The sequence below is a fragment of the Monodelphis domestica genome, chromosome 2 (assembly GCF_027887165.1).
Source record: "Monodelphis domestica isolate mMonDom1 chromosome 2, mMonDom1.pri, whole genome shotgun sequence".
Taxonomy (NCBI): domain Eukaryota; kingdom Metazoa; phylum Chordata; class Mammalia; order Didelphimorphia; family Didelphidae; genus Monodelphis; species Monodelphis domestica.
The window spans coordinates 192,203,861-192,221,070 of NC_077228.1; the positions used below are offsets into that span (position 1 = coordinate 192,203,861).

The 17,210-nt window shown below is 46.7% G+C and overlaps 1 protein-coding gene across 2 annotated transcripts; it reads right to left on the reverse strand.

Moving 5' to 3' along the window:
- Positions 1 to 4,187: 4,187 nt before the first annotated feature.
- On the reverse strand, positions 4,188 to 15,540 carry SPATA20 (spermatogenesis associated 20). Of its 2 annotated transcripts, XM_016427019.2 has the most exons (17): positions 15,092 to 15,540; positions 14,647 to 14,699; positions 13,918 to 14,067; positions 13,473 to 13,537; positions 12,581 to 12,735; positions 12,342 to 12,485; positions 11,707 to 11,908; positions 11,407 to 11,537; positions 11,229 to 11,333; positions 10,820 to 10,894; positions 10,503 to 10,712; positions 9,531 to 9,723; positions 8,789 to 8,957; positions 7,949 to 8,160; positions 6,169 to 6,368; positions 5,466 to 5,546; positions 4,188 to 4,585 (listed from the first exon to the last, which is right to left on the reverse strand). In XM_016427019.2, exons 2-17 carry the CDS (start codon positions 14,697 to 14,699, stop codon positions 4,415 to 4,417), a joined length of 2,316 nt encoding a protein of 771 aa, XP_016282505.1. In that variant the 5' UTR covers positions 15,092 to 15,540; the 3' UTR covers positions 4,188 to 4,414. The 2 variants fall into 2 exon arrangements, with proteins under 2 accessions (XP_016282505.1, XP_001376429.2); XM_001376392.4 differs by lacking the exons at positions 14,647 to 14,699; positions 15,092 to 15,540 and adding an exon at positions 14,250 to 14,420.
- Positions 15,541 to 17,210: the final 1,670 nt, after the last annotated feature.

A 17,210-nucleotide genomic window follows, 5' to 3' on the forward strand; every position in this document is an offset into this window, starting at 1 on the left:
TCTCTATGAGTGTACTCCAGTTGTTGCTTTTTGGCTTGCTTCTCCAGTCTTAGTCTGTTATACCATCTTGTCCCCTTTCTCCCTTGCTCCATGGGACTTCCTCTGAAATATCTTCCTTCAGTGTTCATGCTTATTTCAATATCAGTGGGAAGGACATTACCCCAAACACTTGATCTCCCCATATTCACCCCCAGGCAATGACAAGAAGCCTCAAGTCCTTAAATTGCTCTGTTAGCTCAGCTCTGACTCTAGAAATGAGGCTAGAGTGATGTTTCAGGAGCAGGTGGACTGGTGTGAACTGGGCCAGAGGCACAGAAATGGAGTAGTTGATGGACTTGGAGGAACCCTGTGCTTAAATATCTCCCCTCCTGAATCCTGAACTGCCACACTAGAGATCCATGAGCAATAATGCTTGCCTCCTGTGTCCCCTCTCTAACCTATCTTACACAGCACAATCAGATTAATTTTCCAAATGCCTCTGATCACATCATGGCCTCACTCAAAAAACCTTCATTAGCTTCCCGTTGTCTACTGAATATATTCTAGACTCTTTGGCCTCCAGAGACTGGCTCCAAGCTACCTTCCCAGACCTATTTCCTCCATATGAACCTCTCATTACACTATACTCCAGCCAAATCCAAACCAGATCATTTATTCTCTATCCCTCGGGCAATACTATGCTTCCTCACCTCTCTGCCTTTGCTTAAATTGTCCCCAATACCTTGACTTTCCTTCATGTCTCTTCCTGTAGAAATCTTCTAGAAATCATGTAGAAAGTACAAGATGGATAGCATTTCAAATGAGAGCAGCTTGTGCTCAAGAAGAGACATAGAAAGAAGGGACAATGAAAGGGGGGAAAAGACAGAGAAGCAAGTGGTGAAGGGTGCCAAATTGTGTGTTTCCCTGAGGCTTTAAAAGGGTTGAAGAAAAAGCTTCTGGAAATTCTACCTGTCCCCAAGGTCTATACCCTGGGGGACTCAGAGGACATTGACTAGAGCTGTGCCAAGTAGAGTTCCATATGGCAGGTATGTGTGAGACATGTACTAGAGATATACTTTCATTGTTTCTGCTTTCTGTGCTGCCCATTTCTCTGCTGGAGATGTCCTTTCAGCTATCCTTCTACATTTCCTGGCAACATGGAGTAGACTCTGGCCAGAAAGGGGAGAGGTGACCATGCTGGCTAGAACCCTAATCCTTTTCAGATGGGCTCAGTGGTCAGCACCATGGGCCCAGATGCCCAGGCAGAACAGTGACATCCCCCTCCAATCCTAGTGACCATCTGTGTTAGTCTTCACTGTTACTCTCCCCAGGGATACCCCAATCTTCTCTTTTTGCCCTCCCAACCCCAGTCTCTTATCTATTTCTCCGTTTGCCTTAACTCACTTAGCACTCCTCTATTAGTTTCCTTTTTTTCCCTCCTCCTTTTTTTCCCGATATCAGATAAATGGAAGAGGCAGATCATAGATCTAGCCAACAGAAGAGCTAGGTTATGGCTGCCCTTACCTAGTCACCTGTTTCCCCCCAGAACTCCTGCCTAATACCCCATATCTGAAGATCCCTAATGTTCTATGCCTGGCTCCCCAACCCATCTTGCTATCATATCCTGTGCTGTTTACAGGGAATATTCAACCTTCATCTGTAAATATGAGGTGAACTCCATTATCTCCGAGGATCCCCGGCAAGGGAGAAGAGAGGAGGAGAAGAGAGGAAAGAAGGAGAGGGAAGAGATCACACAATGAGTTTAGAAATCTTAAGAATCATAAGATTTTGAGATATTCTAGAATTAAGTTAAAGCCCCTCATTTTACAGAAGAAGAAGCTGAGACCCAGACAGCCAATGAGATCTTGGACTCCAAAGCCAATGTCTTTCCTAATATGCCATTTCTTGGTCTCTTGACTTCCCTCCCTCTGGATCACTTACCACACTTTCCTAATTTCCAGGAAGTAGTTCAGCAGCATACCTAGGGTTCCCTAGAGAACCAGAAGGAACTTCTTGAACACCTAGTTCAACCCCTTCATTTTACAAAGAAAATGAGGGGTGCATAGAATAGTGATTTCCCCCCAAGGTCATACCAGTAGTAGAAGCCAAGTCCTCTGACTACAAGTAGTGCTCTCTGGTTTTCACCATGGTATGGAGGCTGGAATAGAGCATTTGAAGGGAGTCTGACTGAAGACCAGGGTAGGGAAAGACCTGCTCATCACTATAAAATAGGTAAGACCAACTGCCTAAAAGAATGAAGGGGGGGGGCACCTGGTGGCTCACTGAGAACCAGGCCCAGAGACAGGAGGTCCTGGGTTTAAATCTGGTGTCGGACACTACACTTCCTAGCTGTGTGGTCCTGGGCAAGTCACTTGACCCCCCATTGCCTACCCTTACCGATTTTCTACCTTAGAACCAGTACACAGTATTGATTCTAAGATGGAAGGTAAGGGTCTAAAAAAAAAAAAAGGACAGACTCACTGGAAAGCAGGTGGCTAGACATCAGAAGAGGACTCTTTGAATATGAAACACTAGATTAGAGGGAGGTCTGAGCATGAAGAGATGACATTGAGCTAGGTGAAGGCAGATGGGATAAGTTATATCTCAGGTTGGCCATGCCAGGGCAGAAGAAAACCTTCTGGGGGAATGAAGCATGTTGGTTGCTGGGCTCATTAAGATTCCTTCTTTCCAGCAGCTTGAAAGGATTTGGACACTTCCCATAATGCACCAAGCCTCATGCAAATGAGCTTGTCATTCAGTTTTAAAAAATAAAGGGTTCTATAAGGATATCTTATTCTTCCCCTCTCCAATTCATCCAACTACAAAGAAATGGGAGGTTAGACACAGATTACCTTCCTAAACCCCTCACTGAAGGCTTCTGAGCCCTTTCCTTGGATAAGAGCCAAGCACTCCTTATTTCCCTCTCTTCTCTTAGGGCCTTTGCCTTGCTTGTTCCCACAAGTTCCTAAAATAATGGGCACTGAAACTTTGGGTCAAAAAGAAGTCAGCTAAGAAGGGAACTCCACCTTCTCAGGCCCATAAGAGTACAGACTAAAGAGAGGAGGAAGAGGACTCCATAGGAGCCAAACATCCCTTTGTTTTTCCCACCTAATTCTAGGCCAGGTGCTCCCTTTCCCTCCCCACCCCCCACCCCCACCCCCCAGCCACCCCGAGTTCAAAGCCAAAACTCTCCTCATGAGAGATTAATCCAAGGATGAAAAGGAGGGAGGCTCTGCTCCAATGGGGAGATTGTTAAAGTCTTTCCCACTCAAAAGACCTCCCTTCCATCTACCACACCCCCCCCCCAGCTCTAATGTGAAACTGAACAGAAAAGTCCCTCTGCCCTTATTCCTTCCCAGTCTTCTACAGCTCCAACAGCCTTTTGGGCAGTGGTGGTGGTATCCAGGAGAAGCTGAAAGGGGGAAATGGTTTTTCCATTAACCCGATCATCCCTTCCTGGATTCCTTGATCATAGGATTATAGCTTTGGAGCTGAAAGTGTCATCAGAGGCTATCTTCTTTGTTTTACAGATGAAACTGAAGCTGAGAGGTTAGGGGACTTGCCAAAGACCACACAGGTAGTTAAGTGCAGGACCCAGAACACCCGAGTCTTCATTCTGCCACTATCGATCTTGTCATCCTCTCTGGGCTTGGCTTGGCTTGGCCCACCCAGTCTCACCTTGTAGCCACCCAGTAAGAGTGGAGGTGATGCTCAACAAGAATGGAAGAGGCCCTGGCCTTGTTCTACCTGGCCTCGGAGGTCAGAACTAAGGGCACGGGGCAAGAATTGTTGGAAGGCAGATATCTCTGCTTGGCACAAGGAAAACCTTCCTAGTAACCAGAGATGTCCCCAAATGGACTGGGCTACCTCGGGAGCTTAGGAAACTCCATGTCATTGGAAGTCTTGAATGGACTAGGTTCCTTCTTGTTCTCTCTAAATCCTATGGCCTCTGAGGTGCCTCTCAACTTTGAGATTCCATGACTGGATGGATGGATGGACAACTAAAGGAGATAGATTCTGAGAGGAAGCGGTAGGGTTAAGTAGATCGGTGTGTGGAATGTCAGCTCAGGGGCTCACCCTCATGGGTTGGAATGGCAGATCAATGGATTTGTACTCTCAGGGATAGGGGACCAGAATTCTTTTCTACCTTTTCCCTCCTCTTCTTCCCACAAGTTTTCCAAGTTGTTCCCAAGACCACTGCAGAAAACTGTTGGGGCCCAGAGGTTTATTCCATGGAATCCATGGGATTACCTTGGGGTCAGTGGCATAGAAAGTTTCAGGAAGGAGAATCACCCATGACCCTTTTGAGGTCAACATGGGTTAGATGATGATACAAGCTCCTGTTGAGTCAGTGCCCCACTTCTGACTGCTGGGTCATCTATTGACCTGGTGCTCAAAGGTCCCTCCTAGAGGCTCAGGGCCCACATGAGATTAGTCACAGCAGCAACAGTTTTCGAAGTTCCGCAGGTTCTGTGACAGGCATGGAGTATGCTTGATTTTCACATACATATGCTGTGGCCCGGCCCTCTAGCTTATGAAACCTGGCCAGAAATGGCAACTGTCGAGCGAGGAAGCTGGAAGGGTCTCCATCAGTGAGAATTAGCACCTAGGAAAGAGGAAAGACAAGGGATGGGGGAAGAGGATCTGGAGTGAGGCAGTGGGACTTGGAGGGACAGAAATCCGAAGGAGCTAGAGGTGCTGGCTGGGGGCCCTGGGTCCTAGCTTTTCCATATTTCAGCCTCTTTCTCTATTCCACTCCTACCACAAGGTCAGAAGGAGTCAGAGCTAGAAATGGACTCTAGAGATGACCTAGACCAATGACCTCAATGGAAAATTCAGGAAACTGAGGCCTAGAAGAGGGAATGGATTCACTAGAAACCCTCACAAAGGAGTCATTGTTAGTCCTATGAACAATGAATTATTCATTTACCAGTCATCTCAGGTTTCTTTTTTTTCTTTTTTTTTGTCTTATTCTCTATCTTTGAATTGATACTAAATATAGAAGAACCATAAGGGTCAGGCAATTGGGGTTAAGTGACTTGCTCAGGGTCACACAGCAAGGTTTCTGAGGTCATATTTGAACCCAGAACTTTCCATCTCCAGGCTTCTCTCTCTCTTCACTGAGCCACCTCGCTGCCTCTTAGGTTTAATTCTTATTTCTCCTCCACTAGATTTGATGGGGACAAGTGTTAAGTCTAGAGGATAGAGAACTGGCCTTGGCCTTTGGGGAACTGGGTTCACATTTAGCCTCTGATCTTCATTTGCTTTGTGATCCAGGGCAAGTCCCAGGTCATTTTCTAAACTGAAGAACTGTTGTTGAACTGCATAGAAAGGGATGTGTTCCCTATCGAAGGAAATCATAGGTCTCTCCTCCCCACCACCACCAAAAAAAAAAAAGTTTGATGGGACCAAAAGCAAGGTTTCCTGTGGCTAGGCTGGTGGGTTTAACGGAAAACACGGGGTCTTGAGGAAGCTGTCAGGCTTACTTTGTTGGGTACATAGACCGAGTGGACACAGTTGATCAAAGCCTGGGTGTCCGTAGTCTGTGGGCTCCCGCAGATGACAACCTGTTGGGAGTGTGGGGTAAGATACTCATTGATCTTAGCCCAAGACCCCAGATGAAATTCTTTTGCTATTCCTTTCTTGTTGTCTGGCTGTGCTTCTCCTTCCCCTCCCCTCCCCGCTGAGGGTCAGGCCTCAAGAAAGGATTCCCAGGTCCCTTCAAGCCAGGGGAGGAAAGCCAAGAATGGGGACAGGCTGGACCAGCTGCTTTGATTACAAACTAATGCAATCCTTGGTAATTAGGGCAGAGCCAAAAATGCTGCCGGCTGTCATGGCCGTGGCTATGAGCATACACAGAGATACACACAGACGTACCCATCCCCTAAACTCACAGGCTAATGAGTATAAACACAACTACAGGCATGCATACAGATGCACACACACACTTGTAGACACACACCGATGCAGAAACGCAAATGCACACCCAGGCACACAGATCTTAAATAACACACATGCGCAAACATACAAGCAATCCTGTGTCAGTGTAGGCAAAAACATGCATGAAAGTGTCTGAGTCAGGAGCGGGGTCCAGGCCTGTCTCCCTCCCCAGCCCCCAACTCTTCCCTCCCTAGCTCCTTCGGCCTTGACCCCTACACGGCCATTCTTGTGTCCCGCCCCCAGCCGTACCTGTTTCACCGTCTGCTGCTGGATGATCAGGGCCCGGACCATCTCCGGCAGTGCCACGGGGACCTTCCAAAGCCGATCAGAGAAGGCTGTCAGCAGCTTGACACATTTCTCCATATAGTCCCTGCGGCCGGTGTAGCCGTGAATCCGCAGTAGGTTGTGGGCAGACACCGAGTTAGCACTGGGCTCTGAGCCATCCTGATCTGGGAGAGTGCAAAGGGAGAAGGACAGGCTTGTCATGGGGGCGAGGGAGAGCCCTGCAGCCAGCGCCTCCCTGGCAGTGCCATGGGCAGGGGCCTGGGGGCAAAGGAAGGCAAATAGGATTGAGGTATGTATCTGAGGAGCACAGTTCTGACCTCTTTCCACCCTAGCCTGGAGTCCAGCCCCAGGCAGGAAATATTCCCATCTTCTTATAGGATTACACACACACACACACACACACAGATGCATGTATGCACACTGTAGTTGTGTGTACTCCTATCTTCTTGTAAGATATATCTATCTATAGAAACTGATCAGTCTGTCTGTCTGTCTGTCTGTCTGTCTGTCTATCTATCTGTGGGCCTTGAGACATGAATTCAAACTTGACTCCAGACATTTCCGAGCTCTGTTACTCTGGCCAAGTCACTTCATCCTGTTTGCCTCAGTTTCCTCATCTGTAAAATGAGTGCTGGAGAAAGAAATGGCAAATCACTTTAGTATCTTTACGAAGAAAACCCAACGGACAGAATTGATTGATATGGTTCATGGGACCAGGAGGAGTCAGATACAACTAAGCAACTATATGTATATATTCCCATCTTCGTATAGGAACACACATACACACATATATCCTTTCTCTTGTCTCTGAGACTTTCATGGACGTTTCTGTCTACATCTGTGCATGATTGCTGGTATATTTGCACACGTACGTTATTTAGATGAGTGAACCTCTGTGCTTGTGTGTGCATTTATGGATTTGCCTATGCTCTTAAGTGTGTGTGTTTGTGGGACATACACATGTCTCTAGTTGGGTTTGTACCCCATTTTTTTGTGAGTTTAGGGTATGGGTATGACTGTGTCTATCCATGTGTAGCTCTGGCTATGACTGTCGGCAACATTTTGGTTCTGCCCTAATTACCAAGGACTGCATTATTTACACACATATACATGCAATATATACCTATATATATATATATAATATATGCCTACATATGTGTAGTATTTGTGTGTGTGTGTCTTAAGTATATTAAACCTGTGACTTTTTAGTGTAGGGAACTCGGGGGAGGTCATTCCTTCTACCAATGTAGGTCGGTGACTTTTCTGTAATTTCCGTGTCTTAGTGAGTTGCCTCGATCACAGAGATGTTAAGTGACACAGGGCTGCCCGGAGTCACCAAGCTAGTGTGGCTCAGAGGTGGTTCTTCCTGACTTCAGGATGGGTTCTCTTGCCATCCCACCACACTCACTACCTCTGGCTGTAAGCCCACATGGATGGAATGACCAAAGTGTACATGGTCTTGGAAGTTTCCAAAGCCCTGTGCAAACCCTATCCAATTTACTACTGCTAACAATCCTCTGAGGCAAGGACTACTGATATAATTGTGAATTATTCCCATTTTACAGTTGAGACTTGGAGGGATTAAGTAACTTCCCAGTTACCAGAGATGGCATTTCGGTCCAGTGCTCTCTCGACTCCAAGACTCCAAGCCCAGAGCTCTTTCTATTAAACAGTACTACCTCTCCAGGGAATTCCTCCTGGGGCTCCCCTGGTTGGCTTCCCCTCCATCTCCCCCCTTACTGACCATCTTTGAGCCGAAGAGGGAGGTCATTCCGGAGTTCGACTTCGTTACAGAAGTAGCCACCTCCTTGGGTGTCCCAGAAGAGCTTATCCTGCATATCCTGCAACTTCAATGCCCACTCTAGCCATGCAGATTCCCTGGAAGCTTCGTACAAGTCCAGCAAACCTCGTATCACAAAGGCATAGTCTTCTAGGAAGCCCCACCACTGAGAGGAGCTGGAGGGATAGTGGGGAAGATGAGAAGTAGGCAACATAGGTGCTAACAAGGGGAGAGAGCAATGGGGATATGAGGGAATGACAAATTGGCATACTCAAGGGCAGGGGTTCTTGACTTTTTTTGTGGCATGGACCCTTTATGGTCTGGTAACCTAAGGACTTTCATCAGAATAAAGTTTTTTTAATTAAAAAATTCATAATAAGAGGAAATGCTAAATTTTAGCGATGTATGAAAATACAGATGTAATCATTTTTTCCCCACCCAAGGTTATTGACCTCTTGAAATCTATCTATGGACTCCTTCTGTGGACCCCAGATTCAGAACTCCTGCTCTAGGAAGAGCATACCCCAAATAATAGAGGGGAGACATACACCATTCTGTCTTGCTTTGGGACAATGGAGAAGAAATTAAGGTGTTCTTTCCTTCCAAGTATGTCCAAATCTATTCTTACCCTCTATAAGAGACCACATGAAAGTAGAATTCCTCCAGACCCATTCAGATTCTTGAAATCTTTCCCATATTTCCAGTGCTATTCAACTGAGCTCCTCTACCCCAATTTTTTCCCCTACCCATCACTCTATGGAAGACCCAAGGCTTGCTACTGCCTTTTTCCATTTGGAACCTTACCTTTGCTCCACAGTTCCCCCAGCACCTGCATAGCACCCCCGAATAAGTCGTCCACTACTGACATCAAATAGATGCCTTTTCAAAAACTTGGCCCCATCGATAGCCTGTTTGATCATTTCCTCATTACCCAGGGTAGCCCCTGTTATTGCATAGCCAGATACCATCAATCCTGAAAGGAGAAAAAGGGAAGGAGGGAAGATGTTTGGCAGGGGAAAGGGGATCATAAGGATCACAGCTTTAGTATTGGAAGGAAACTTGGAAATCATCTTGTCTAATGCCTTAGTTTTATCAGTGAGGGAACTGAAAACTCAAGGTAACATGGGGAGAGAAGTAGAAGAGCTGAGAATCAAACCCAGGTGCTCATAATCCAAATGCAACTTTTTTCCACTCCACCACACTTTCTAATTGTTCATATAGTTTCTCTTTTTAGGTCTCTGTGTCCCCATCTGCAAAATGAGGGAGTTGGACTAGGAAGTGGACTTTGTAGTTTTCTTTTAGCTCTGAAATTCTATGAGTCTGTGATTTATGCCCTTCTCATCAGCCCCAAGAGCCCCATTTCTAACCCCCTTATCCAATTCATTTCTCTTTCCTGTCCTGGAAAGAAGCCGCAGGGATTCAGCCATTCTCTCTGCTATCACTGTATGGGGTAAAGTGATCAGACTATTCCCATTCCAAGTAGCCAGCATTGTGGGGGCCTGCTTTCCACCTCCCCAACCAAGGTGCCAGGGTCGCCTTCCCCCACCATTCCAGGCTGCCAGCATCTTGCTGTCCAATCGGGGCCGGGGACGACGTTTTCGGGTCTGTATGAGCTTCTCACGCCCAATATCTAGTAGCGTCCTCACAGCCTCTGCTTCCAGGCCATAGCGAGCCGCGGTGAGATCCATTGAGTACCGTACTGTCAGTACATTCTGACCCTGAAGCTCTCCATGGGGATCCTAAGGGACACATGTCAAGGCTCAGACAGTGTCACCCTAAGACTCTAGACTTATCAATATTGGGCTCTTGGATCCCTTCCACTATCCATAGGTTTGGCTCTCCTTTTTGGGCTTCATCTCCCTCCCCATCAGGCACGGAATCTGAATCCTTTATACCACAGAACCATTTAAACTGGAGGGAGGGGTCTTTGGAATGAGGGGAGAAAAAGTCCCTATTGCCCCAAGCCATATCATTCCCATGTTGACTTAGATTCTAGATCTCTGAGCCTTGGTATTTGGGGATTCCCCCTGAGGGGCCTAAAGATAAAGTATGGCTATGCTCCAGTTACCCTGTGCCCCTAGACTTCTGGGTCTCCTTCACAATTCCCTTGCCTGTGTCCCCTATTTCCCACCTCATCTGTATCCCCCCCCATGACCTCATTTTACTTGTGTCCTCATGGTCCTTTCATCTGTTTCTCCATGGACTCATTCACCTGTGCTTTTCCAGAGTCCTCCTACTTGTACCCACATGACTTTTACTCGTGTTCTTAGGGTGTCATTTACTTGTGCCCTCCAGGGATTCCCTCATCTATGCTACAACATGGTTCTTTTATCCATACCCACCTACAGTCTCCCTCAGCGGTCCTCTCTCATGGCCTTCCATCACTGGTCCTCCATTTTGGTCATCCCTTACTGCTGTCATCTTCTCCCCTGTGGCCCTCCCTATGTCTCCCTAAGCTGTGCTGACATCGGGTATGGATTGCCTCATTTGTATGTCCTTCCCACCCTGGAGCCTTCACCTGGGTGCTTCCGATGTTGCCATTCTCTGTAATCCCATAATGCTTCATGAAGAGCTGGCCCAAGGTCAGCGGCTCATTGGAGCCTTCTACAGGATCTGGCAGTAGATCTTTGATCTCCTTCACCTTCCACAAGTAATAGGCTCCCTCTTTGGGTTTCTTTTCCCCCTCGGGCATAGAATCTGCATCCTCTGCGCTGCAGAAGCCACCAGACTATGGAGAGATAAAGATGTAAGGGTCTTGTCACAACCCTGTGTCTTTGGGGACAGCGCAGAAGAGGCTCCCTTTGCCCCAACACATATCCTCCCATGCCCACTCACCTGGTGACTCAAGTTCTGGCTCACATATTGTAGGATGTCTTTGGCAATATCAGCAAAGAATTCATCTCCAGATATCTGCAGGGTTGGGTATGGGAGGAGAGGGAGGTATTGATATCTTGGGGAAAGCAGGGCAAATTCCCAGAGGTCAAAAGGAAGAGATTGCCATTTCAATATACCTTCAGAGACCTGCCAGGGACCTATTCAAGAGGCTGAAGATTGGGGAGACCTGAATGGACTTGGGAAATTGGGGAGAGCCACTGGAATTTTCCAAAAGATTCGGACTTTGCTTCAACATCTGGGGATCAGGGCAGATAAAGTCATGGGCCACGTGGAAGTCTTTGGGCATGAGTGGGCATGATGGAGATCAGAATGACCTGGATATCCATGGGACTAGGAGGTCAGAGGTTACCTGGAAGGCCTGAATGTAGGCTACTGCCAGCTGGGCCTGATCATAAAGCATCTTCTCAAAGTGAGGGATATGCCACTGACGGTCAGTAGAATAGCGGTGAAAACCCTAACCCCAAGAAAGACATTAGGGTTTGAGTCTCCTGGATCCACTCAACCCTCCCCAATTTGCTTCTCTTTACCTGCCCCACATGGTCCCGGATACCCCCATTTGCCATCATCTTCAGTGTGTGCATGGCCATTTGCTGGGCTCGAAAACCATCAGTGGCCATTCGATGAGTGGCCCAATAAGAGAACAGGAAGCTTAGGATCACTACAAGGAAAAGGGGCTCAGAAATTAAAAGGTTAGGCTCAGTTATGTCTTATGGGTGGAGGGCCCAATAGGAGGTAGACTGGGCATCAAAGTGGTCTGCTGAACATCTTGGGGGAATAGGAGATAGACAAATGCCAAATGTTAGGAGGAGGGAACAAGAACCACTGACCGGGTGTAGGGAATTTGGGGACTTCTGCAAAACCGCCATGTTCTTCATCATAGACCTCTTCCAACTGCTGGAAACATCGGTTGCTGACTGCTGAGGCAGAGGGGGGTAGCTCTCTGTCACCCATGCAAATCTCAGACCTGGCCAACAGGGAGGCTGTGACCCGTTGACTATTTGCCATTAACATTGCCTTGTTTTGCTTCCACTGTTTGGGAAGGAGTAAAGAGAATAGTTACATGGAGTGCAGGAGACTCCATGACCCACAACTTTTTTTTTCTTTGCATCTAATCTTTTCCCCTAGATGCCCTCTCAAAGCTCTTCTTTATGCCATCTTACTCCAATCCTCCTTCCCTTCCCTACACACACCATCCCTTGTCCTCCAGATAAAAATGTAGTCTTCTTTTAAATAAAGAAAAACCTTCTCTTAGATTTTACACTAAATATTGATTCCTAAGCAGAAGAGCAATAAGGGATAGGAAAAGAGGTTAAGTGACTTGCCCAGAGTCACACACCTAGGAAGTGCCTGATGTCAGATTTGAACCCAGGACATCCCATTTCCAGCCTGGGACTTAGCTGACCCCTCAAATGTATTCTTCACCCCTCTCTTACCTACCACTCTTTATCCAACATGCACCTACCTGCTCACGGATCCTCAGGAGGACAGTTCGGAAACCTACACGTGTTACTCCATCCTCAGGGGGGAAGTATGTGCCCCCTACAAATGGCTGGAGGTCAGGAGTCAGCCATACATTCATGGGCCAGCCCCCACCACTGCTGGTGGCCTGGGGAAATGGATGAGCAGAGAATTAGAGGGCAACCTTCATAACCTCCTGGTCTCTGTCTCGATGGTCTCTTAAGAGCCCCACTCAGTCCTCACCTGCACAAAGGTCATGTACACTTTGTCTACATCAGGACGCTCTTCTCGATCCACTTTTATGCTCACAAAGTCCTCACTGAGTATCTGCCCAATATCCTTATTCTGAAATGATTCCTCCTCCATCACGTGACACCAGTGACAAGTTGAGTAGCCAACTAGACCCATGACCAGACAGTGTGTGTTTGTGGCAGCAGCCATCAAAGGCTGTTTAGAAGGAACTGACTAGATCCCTCTATACCATTGTATAGGGAGATCGGTGAGGGCTGGCACGGACAGGACAGTCAGTAAGGACTGGTCAAACTGGACCACGTTCAATTCAATTCAGTGTTTGTTATGTGCCAGACTTTGCAAGATACCAGACAAAAAGGAAACAGGCTATGCCTTTAAGGATAGACTTCTCTAGTCTGGGTAAAGAGGAAGTAATGGAAGTCAGTAAAAGCTGGCCTGAGTTGGAGTAGGGCATTGTGGACTGGCCTGGGATGGGGATGGGGGAATTCAGTATGGAATAGTCTAGAAGGAGGCAGTGCAAAGAGCCACTGAGGATTGGCTAGAGGGGAGGCCAGTATGAAGGCCAGTAAGGGAAATGATGAGCTCTGACCAGGTTTGGAGGACAGTGAGGGCTTATATGAGGAGAATAATCTAGGGAATCAATCTTGGACTGTCAGGTGGGAGTCAAATACAGTCTGTGTTGGGTAACTAACCACAATCCCACCAGATAGGATAGAAGGTTCATATCCTCCTAGCTGGTTGGCTCAAACCAATGACTCATTGGAACAACTTATTCTAAGAGGCTTTTTGGTAGAGTCACCACCATTCCTTGAGTCACTCTCAAGTCTAGAGCTGATCATCCCCTAGTTAGGTGTAAAGGGGAGAGGGTAGGGAAGGATATTACCTGAAAGAAAAATGGGCTTATTTTCTTTCTTGGCTTTATCAAAAGCTTCTTGTCCCCATGGGAACCTAGAGTCAAATTATAGGAAGAGGAATAATGAATCTTTGGTCTCCAAAAGAGGAGATCAGTTGACTGTCTGCGAGGGGCAGGAATGATTATGAGTGATGGAATACGGTAGAAAAGATATACAATGCTAGGGAACAGAGAATGGGCCAACTTTCTCCTGCCCTCTATGGGGCTGGGGGGTAGGTGGGACAGGCAATGAAGGAGAAGAGTATATGTACTGGTGGGGAGTGATAAGAAAGGGAGTCCTTCACCAGTCTATTAGATGGAAGCTAGAGAGACTGAGAGGAAGAAGAAGCTCAAAGTGGAAGCCCCTCATCAATACCTGCGATGGGATGAGAGGTATTATGGGGATTTGAGGGGAGGAAGTAACAGGAACTCTTACCAGTCTACAGGATTGTAGGCATGTTGTAGTAGGTAAGGTGACTTCTCATGGATCAGACGATTGGGTACCGGAGGCTGGGTCTGGTTAAGGCTTTGTCGTTGATCCTTTGCTCCAGTGGCCATGGCAATAGGACTACTCAATGACATGCTCCTGACCAAAGTACCCATCAGTGAGGAATGAGTATGTGTTGAGGAGTATAGGGAAGAAGCAATCAATAAAAGCTAGGAAATTCCCAACAGTGTACTAAATTCCCTCCTTACACATCTAGTTCCCCCTTTTGTCTCTGCTGTACTCCCAGGCAAGCCTCCTCTTCTCCCATAAACCAGACTCACCTTTCTGGACCTGTAAATAAGCCTTGGTATTTAGAAGCCCTCTTTTGTTTCTGGAGGGCAGAAGAAAGGTGACTCATGGGGGGAATATCTTTTTCCTAGGCTAGGTTCCCCACAGTTTCATCCCAGATGGTAAGTGGGGATGGTGACTTATGAGATGGGAAATGTCACAATGGATAGAACTCAAAGATTCTGTTTCCTCTTTCCTCCCAAAGGAAGACCCTCCCCCACCTAGTATTAGACCTCATGATCAGAGACCCATGTTTCTCCTCAGGAATACTCAAAGGGTTCCCCTTGGGGCACAAAAATCCCCAAATTGGATCACAAAGAGTCAGAGACTATGGAAATTAACTCATTGTAAAGAACCTTGGCTATGGAAGCACCAGAGTAGGGTACATACCTGCTTACTATCTGTAGGTCTATAAACGCCTTTGGTGACCTCAACTTTCTCATCTATAAAATGAGGGGCTTGGATTAGATCACTTTGGAAGTCCCCTTCCAGTCCAAATCTATGGATCTATGATTGCTTAAGGCAGGAGAGTCAGTGCTGGGAGGAACATCCGAATGTTCACACACACACACAGAGTTGGGGTCCCAGGGATCTCAGATCAGACCCTACATAATCTCTAAATGCCCATGTGATCATGGTCCTTCATGACTTGGGGTGTGGGATGGAGATGGCCAGGATGAGCATGAAAAGGGGAGATAGGAGATGGACATCCGACAACTGGGGGAGCTAGAATGGATCCAGCAGACTAGACAAGAAATCTGGAGCGGTCCTGGAGCCACAGGGGGCAGGGCACGAGAAGCAGGTTTCCCCTATCCTGCGGCGGCCCTGCCGATACCTGCAGGTTCCCGCGGCGAAGTCCAGTCCAGACCCCTCCCAGATCTGCGGGAAGCAACGGCCCAGGAGGCTGTGGACGCCGCGGAGCATGGCTGCTCCCGGTTAGGGGAAAGGGTACCCGGCCCAGCGGGGATCCCGGTCAGTCTTCTGGGCTTCTGACAAGAAGACGAAACTCCACTGGACGAGGACGGGGTCCGCTGCGGCTCAGCGTCGCCTCCTAGAGTCAGATGGCCTAGTTGGACCCTATCCTGCCAGCACCCCGGAGCTAAGCATCCCGAGAGCAAGAAACTCCCAACTTCCAAGATCTGTCTGGCCTAACAGCTGAGGCCCGGTCTACACCGCCACCAACCGTCACCAATCTTTCACCTCCCCCAACTCTAATCCCCCCACCCTGGGACTCTGGAGCCAGTTTCGGACAGGCGTTGGGTTATCCCCCTGGGCTCCCAGACCAAGCCAGGCGAGATTGCTTAGGCGAGCGTCTATCTCTGGTGTCCGCGCTCCCTCCAGTGGCCAAGAGTGGGATCGTGGGCGGGATGGGAGGGGCTGAAGAAGAAAGGAGGACTGAGTCACGGGAATTACAGCGACCATCTGCAGAACCTGAACTCAGAAAAGTTAGGTGACTCGCCCAAGATCGTGCGAGGAGTAATTGTCAGGGTCGGGATTCGAACCAAGGACGCCGGACACACTGCATACCAAGTGCTCTTGTTATCATACCTCACTGCCTCTTGCTAGAAACCTCTAGAACGCAACTGTGACTGGAACAGCCCAAGGGGATACCAAAGGGTCAGGCTGTAGGGAAATAGTAGGATTCTAGGATTTGAAGCTGGGAAGAATCATTTAATCCACGATTTCACTCTACATGGGAGTAAACTGTTAGGTATATTTGTTTAGCCATTCCCCAATCAAGGGACACCCCTTCATTTTCCATTTTTTTGCCACCACAAAAAGCACAGCTATATTTTTGTTCAAACATTTAAAAAAATCTCTTTGGGGTACAAACCCAGTAATGGTATAGCTGGATCAAAGGGCATGCAATCTTCCTGCATTGTTTCCAAGAAGAACAAATTAAACTCTTCCACAGGTCAGCCTTTTAACTATTTGATGATAGCTAGGATTTCTCCCCTAAGACTTTTATGCTCTGGGATAAAGAATCCCATTCTTACTACCAATTTTTTAAAAATCATGTTTTCCCAAAATGAATAATATGGCAATGGGTTCAAGTAATAATGTACATATGTGTATAACCCAGAGGAATTGCTTGTCAACTTTGGGAGGGTGGAGGGGTGAGGGGAAGGAGAAAATATGAATTGTGGAATCATGGAAAAAATTTAAAAATTTTTAATTAAAAATCATATTTTCCCCAATTGCATGTAAAAATAATTTTTATTTATTTTTTAAAATGTTGAGTTCTAAATTCTCTACCTTTCTTTCCTGACCCCTCTCTGATATGGTCAGCAATCTGATATAAATTTTACATGTTCAATCATACAAAAATTTTTCCTTGTTAGTTCTTTTGTGGAAGAAAACAAATAAAAAACCTCCCCCAAAAAATGAAAAAAGAAAGTGAAATAGAATATGTTTTGGTTTGGATCCAGACTCCATCAGTTCTATCTCTGGAGACAGATGGCATTTTTCATCATGAGTCCTTTAGGATTGTCTTGGATCATTATATTGCTAAAAATAGCTAAGTCCTTCACAGTTGTTCATCTTACAATATTGCTGTTACTATGTACAATGTTCTGGTTCTGCTTACTTGACTGTGCACCAGTTCATTTAAGTTCTTCCAGGTTTTTCCGAATTTGTCCTGCTGTTCATTTCTTTTAGCATAACAGTATTCCATTACAATCATATACAACTACTTCTTCTGCCATTGCCTGATAAATAAATATTCCTTCACTATAAATATTTTTTGTACTGATGAATCCTTTTCCTTTTTAAAAAATTTATCTTTTTGTCATATGGATCTCTAGTAGTGGCACTGCTAGCTCAAAAGGTATGCACAGTTTTATAGCCCTTTGGGTGTGGTTCCAAATTGCATTCCAGAATGGTCAAATGTGTTCAAAATCACAGTTTACCACACCTTCAAATGTGCATCAGTGTCCAAATTTTCCCTCATTCCT

Excerpts from the sequence above, each read along its gene's own strand:
- SPATA20 (XM_001376392.4), bottom strand. The coding sequence starts at position 14,326 with ATGAGTCACCTTTCTTCTGCCCTCCAGAAACAAAAGAGGGCTTCTAAA. Across the intron at positions 13,538-13,917 it reads GCCTACAATCCTGTAGACTG|GTTCCCATGGGGACAAGAAG; the intron begins GTAAGAGTTCCT and ends ATTTGACTCTAG. Across the intron at positions 8,161-8,788 it reads GGGGGAACTGTGGAGCAAAG|CTCCTCTCAGTGGTGGGGCT; the intron begins GTAAGGTTCCAA and ends CTATCCCTCCAG.